At 35.2% G+C, this 5492-nt stretch overlaps 1 protein-coding gene across 4 annotated transcripts; it reads right to left on the bottom strand.

Moving 5' to 3' along the window:
* Positions 1–399: 399 nt before the first annotated feature.
* Positions 400–4566, bottom strand: LOC112775846 (protein WVD2-like 3). Of its 4 annotated transcripts, none has more exons than XM_025819740.3 (7): positions 4174–4566; positions 2287–2830; positions 1908–1996; positions 1712–1805; positions 1554–1625; positions 1319–1429; positions 400–1027 (listed from the first exon to the last, which is right to left on the bottom strand). In XM_025819740.3, exons 2-7 carry the CDS (start codon positions 2824–2826, stop codon positions 731–733), a joined length of 1203 nt encoding a protein of 400 aa, XP_025675525.1. In that variant the 5' UTR covers positions 2827–2830; positions 4174–4566; the 3' UTR covers positions 400–730. The 4 variants fall into 4 exon arrangements, with proteins under 4 accessions (XP_025675525.1, XP_025675527.1, XP_072082847.1 ...); XM_025819742.3 differs by lacking the exon at positions 4174–4566 and adding an exon at positions 3017–3416; XM_072226746.1 differs by lacking the exon at positions 4174–4566 and adding an exon at positions 3118–3297.
* Between the last annotated feature and the right edge of the window lie 926 nt (positions 4567–5492).

Below are 5492 nucleotides of genomic sequence, written 5' to 3'. Positions count from 1 at the left end.
AAACTTAATGGCATTGTTTGATCCACGTAGCCAACCTCACTTAATGGAACAAGACTATGTTGTTGTTTGTTGTTGTATATTTGTATTCTAACTTGTATTTTATATACTAATGGATGATTTTAATAGCTGATTTTGTTGTACACCTAAGGTAATCATAATAAGTATCATACAATCAATCATAAAAAGCGTCTTAATCAAACTATTCATGAGACTTCAGCTTTTGGAATTGAGTAGACTAAACCTAAAACTTTCTCAAAGAAATAATAATGAAAATAAATTTTGTCATGGTTTCATGTCTATACAATGTTATTGGACTTACTAGTACTAATGGCAACTAGAACAGTTGATAAATATTGGCATCCAATAAGAACACCTCAGTTTTGCTAATAAGAGAACAAGTAGAAAACACAAGAATACAATAATGTGGCATAAATAATCTGTTCTTTGCACAACATTATTTAAAAACAACTCCAGACAATCTGACATGGATTTCATGCTGACCAAACAAGTTCTTAGATAGCTCATATGAGTGACAGAACTTACTTTTGCAAGAGAAGTTGAGATAAATTACAGAATAAACATTTCCAGCTACTTACATTACATACACAAAAGCACAACAGCAAGTGCTTACATAAGTTAAAGGAAATAAAGTAAACATGCTTGACAGTTGCAAGAAACAAGACCCCATATCCTCATAACTTGGAGAAAAAAAAAAGGTGGAAAACCAATCTTACTGAAAACTTGATTGGTTACTGATATCCAAGTCTTCCACTTGTTCAGTTACTCTGCCCACATTAATTTCCTCAATATGATTGCCATTGTTTTCGAGTTCACAAATGCCTTTTTCATCCTTCATGCAAGTTCTATCATCGACATTGTCTGTACTAGCATCATTGTCGCTTGATGGTGCCTGGTGCCTTCTCCGAGCAGTGGCTCCTTTGGCCTTATCCCCTTCGGAACTATTAACCTTACCATTGTTGCTCTTCCGCCGACCCAGTTTTGGAGATTTTGCACGTGTTGGTGGCATCTGGTCGAGACACTCATGTCAGGCTCACAATTCGATAAAAATACATCTATACAAGTACAACTTGATCTTCAAAAATGCATGTATTGTCAAGCACATTTACAACAACAATAAAGCCTTATCCCATTAGGTGGGATCGGCTATATGGAATAAAATGACTCCATTGAACCATATCATGTCTAAAGTATGTCTAAAGTGAGACTCTTTACACGGAGATCTCCTTTGACCACTTGATAAAATCTGAATCTCAAAACATGATACTATGTTAAAAATTCGAGGGCACTACATGCTTACCTTCTTCAATTCAGCCTTAGGTGGAGGCCCCTCATGGTAAAAACTTGGCATAGGGCTTGCTTTAAACATTAAACTCTTCCTCAGCTTCCTGATAGCTTCCTCCTTCTCTTCCTTCAATGTTTAAAATTGATGAAAGAGTCAATGAGAAAAATCAGCTATAAGCTTACAAGGTTTAAACATAATAACAAAATCACAATTTATGTATGGGTTTTGAAGAAACTTGATAGTGTTGTACCTTGGTCCTTTCTTCATTTTTGTTCTTCTCAGCTTCCATTGCTTGGAGTTTTTCCTCTAATCTTGAATTGAACTATAACACAATAAAAAGGAACATGAAGCAATAATGAATTTACAAACCAATCCCAAACAAAGCCTAACCAATATACAGGTCCTTACCTCCTTCCTTTTTTCTGCACGTTCAGTTGACCGAAACATTGGCGCAGAAGCAACAGTTGTCCTCGCCTTGATTGATCGTGCAGAAGCAGAAGTTCTTTACATGGTCAAGGAGTAATATCAATTTCAAATTATAAAAGGAAACAGAAGAACCATTGCCAGGAAAAAAAAAAAGGCATTGCAAGGTTTAGGAGGATACATAGAAGCAACTGAACAAGAATCGTCCTCTTCAGGATGCTTCTTGTTATCTGGTTCCAATGGTTTTCTCAGAACTACAGGTGATTTCAACTGCAACATCCAAAGAGATCAAATTAAGCATAAAACGTTGACAACGTGTTAACTAATGAAAAAGACGATTCAAATTCAACTTCATTAAATTTGCAACTTTTGAAGCAGTGTCAATGCTATTGAAACTTTCACTGGATATGCAAGAAAATTATGTAACAAAATTTGCAGCTGTTGTCCCTGATGAAATATTTTAGCAACAAAAACAGTTCCTTTAAAATTTAACTCATCCACTACTTAGTTAATAAATCAAAATAATTGAAAGAGGATACCAATTCAACAAGTGAATATACCTGATTCTGTTTAAATACATTGGGAGACAGAATATTTCTTTTATTTACAGATTTTCTCTGGTTACTGCTCTTGTTATCTTCTCCGAAATTCGGACGCATTCCAACTACAGCACGCTTCTCAGTGGCTAGGGAAAATGGCTGTGGAACCGTGGCCTTGATTTGAACACTACCTGTACACTTGCTATGAAGATTTCCCATCACATTATCTTGGGGCTTATGATTACCCTTTGTTTTGTTTGCTTTTAAACTTTTCTCCCTATGGACACCCTCAAAACCTGAAGTTAACCTCCCATCAGATTTTTTAGCATTAGAGACATCAGGGATCTTAACAGGAACTTCTGTCGTACATTCCTTCACCTCATATTCCTTTGTGCTCTCCTCGGAGCTATGATGTTCATTAGTCTCGTTGATATGCTCATATGACTCAGTAATATTATCGGTTAGGGCTTCGTGACCTGAGTCGTGGGAAATGCCATCCGAATAGACTACAACTCGATCAGGCTCCTTAATGACACAAATCTCTGTATCTTCTATAGCCATTTCACTGGGAATAAAAAGAAGGGTCAGAAACTCAACTACAAAACGCTAATTCATTGAAATGCTGCTAATAATAATTAGCCAAAGCACAGAATAGTTAATAATATTAAAATTATGTTGAGTGAAAGAAAGATTGTACAATGTTCATCATAAATTCAAAAAAAAAATAATGAGGAAGGGTAAACATAGAAACCATAGATGATTTTGCCTTGTAACAACTCTGTTTAACTCAAATTTCTGTCATGAATGCAAGGACTTGACACTACAACAACCACAGTTTATTCTTACACTAACATATAAGATAGTTGGTAAGAGAATATGTTCTGCAAACCACAGTAGTTTTGTTCAACCAAAAAGTGAACCAAGGGACAAAAAAAAACAATTAAAGAGCTAAAGCCATGACTCATGCATCATGACAAATTGCAAAAGCATGGAAGCATATGAGAATTGTTTATCAAAAAAATCATAGGGAATACATTAAATTGTCTACCTAATCCAAAATTTTCATAAAGAAGCAAAGCCACACAATAGAAAAATACTAAAAGACATAGAAGGAAAGCAAACAAATTGGTTGGCATGTATGCTTAATCAATGATTAAGACTACTCCAACAACTCAACTATATCCAAAAGAAATAGCATATTCAAGTGAGCAACTGAGCAAGGTAGCTAGTTAAATTTCAGAAGTATAACCCATAATTCCTAAATTTACTCTTTTTAGCAATTAAATTAAATTAAATTACAAGTATTTCTTTAGAACCAACTTAGTACACGTGGAACAAAATATTTAGTACACCATAGGTAAGGGAGAGAACCAAGATAACTAAAGTATAAGCATGTTTATTAATTTCCACCGACAATTTCATAAAACACACACGTGAAGAGGGAGGGCCTATAATTAAATCCCAATCACCCAAATGCAAAATGTGAACCAAAAAGTGCAAATCCAAATAAATGCATCATATTGTTTGCAATAACTGGAGATCCAGGACCAACAATGCAAAACCTCTGATACAAAATGTACATAAATAGAAATAAAAATCGGAACTTTGAACTATATCTACTATTTATACGGAAAAACAGGAAATGGGTTTCAAGCTTGAACATGCAAAGAGATTGCTTTTGTTCTTCCACTTCCACCTCAACTCCATTACAATTTTTTTCCCATCAACTAAAGAAACAGAACCCCATTATAAAAATCAATCCATAGGGCCAACTACCAAGTTAAAATAAATAAATGAAAAACAAAAATTGAACATCACCCAATTAAAAAAAAATTGTAATTGCAATTATAGCAAGAAATAGTGTTGAGAAAGAGTTATGCATGGAAAGAAAGCGCGTGAGTAACTCACATTTGGAGTAGGGATCTGAGGATGGTAGGAAGAAGAGAGAGAGTGAAAGAGAGAGAGGAGATTGGAGAAGAAGGAGAAGAAATAATGGAAGTAGTGGGGGGTGTTGCTGTCGCGTGGGTTTTATATGTACGCAGAGGAGTGTGTGTTTGTGTGTGAGGTCTCGTCGGTCACACGCCGTTTCCTCACGGAGTTAATAATGCTTGTGTTCTGTAGTGTAGTGTTGTGTTCTGTTCATCTTCTTTTCAAATTTTGAATTTGAACCATTAATAAACGAAACTTAAAGTAAACTGCTCCTGGTAATAATTAAACACGCCTTTTTTTTCCCCTTTTCTTTCCCCTCTTTCTGACTTTCTTCTCGGGATTCTTCTCTTAATTCAAATGCTCCTTGTTTTTGTCTTTTCTTTTGTTTAATCTTTATAATTATTAATAAAGATTTATGTATCTTGTATTCTAAAAATATGGGTTAAAATTATAAATTTAAAAAATTTATTAAAAATAACAAAAAAAATAAGTTTTTAATATATTTATTTTATATTTATTAAATAAAAAAATTTAAAATCTTTTACTAATAATAAGTGTATCATGTGTTCTTAATACACATATTAGCTAAATCTTATTAATAACTATTGAAAAAGTATATGGAATTAAGAGGTGCTCAGCCAAAAACTAAACAACATAATTAATTTATAATTATTTTAATTAATTTAATTTTTAATTTACAATATTTGTTATTAATTGTTGTTTCATTAAAATCAACTTTTGAATAATATGTTCCAAAAAATGCTCCTGGGATCACGGAGCAGAAATCAAGCCCGATTCTTCACCCTCTATTCCCTTTGGTGGCTACGGTGCATGGTTCTCTCTTCATATCATTGACGACGCCGATCTCATCCATCCAACCATCCAAGACGGCGATCCCTTCTCAGGCGAAGACAAGGCTCCCGATTCTTCATCCTCTATCCCTCTTGGCGGCTACGGTGCATAGTTCACTCTTGGTTACATCAATGGTGCCAACCTCCTCCATCGGACCAGAGAAGCGCTGCTCCATTCTCAAGTGAAGTATACGCTCCCAATTATTCACTCTATCTTCCTCTCGGCGGCTACGGTGCATGGTTCGCTCTTGGTCACATCAGCGGCGCCAACCTCCTCCAATCAACCATCCAAGAGAAGGGTGCGATGCAACACTTCCGGAAGAGAACATCTTCCATGGTGTTTTCAATCCTGGAAGGCGGATCGATTAGTACATTGATCAATCCAACCCAAGGCGATGAACAATTCAGTATGGGTGAAGTAGTTATTCAAGAGCAAGAGGGGTCGAA

Source organism: Arachis hypogaea, chromosome 19 (genome assembly GCF_003086295.3).
Source record: "Arachis hypogaea cultivar Tifrunner chromosome 19, arahy.Tifrunner.gnm2.J5K5, whole genome shotgun sequence".
Lineage (NCBI taxonomy): Eukaryota > Viridiplantae > Streptophyta > Magnoliopsida > Fabales > Fabaceae > Arachis > Arachis hypogaea.
This window is presented reverse-complemented; position numbering and strand designations above follow the sequence as displayed.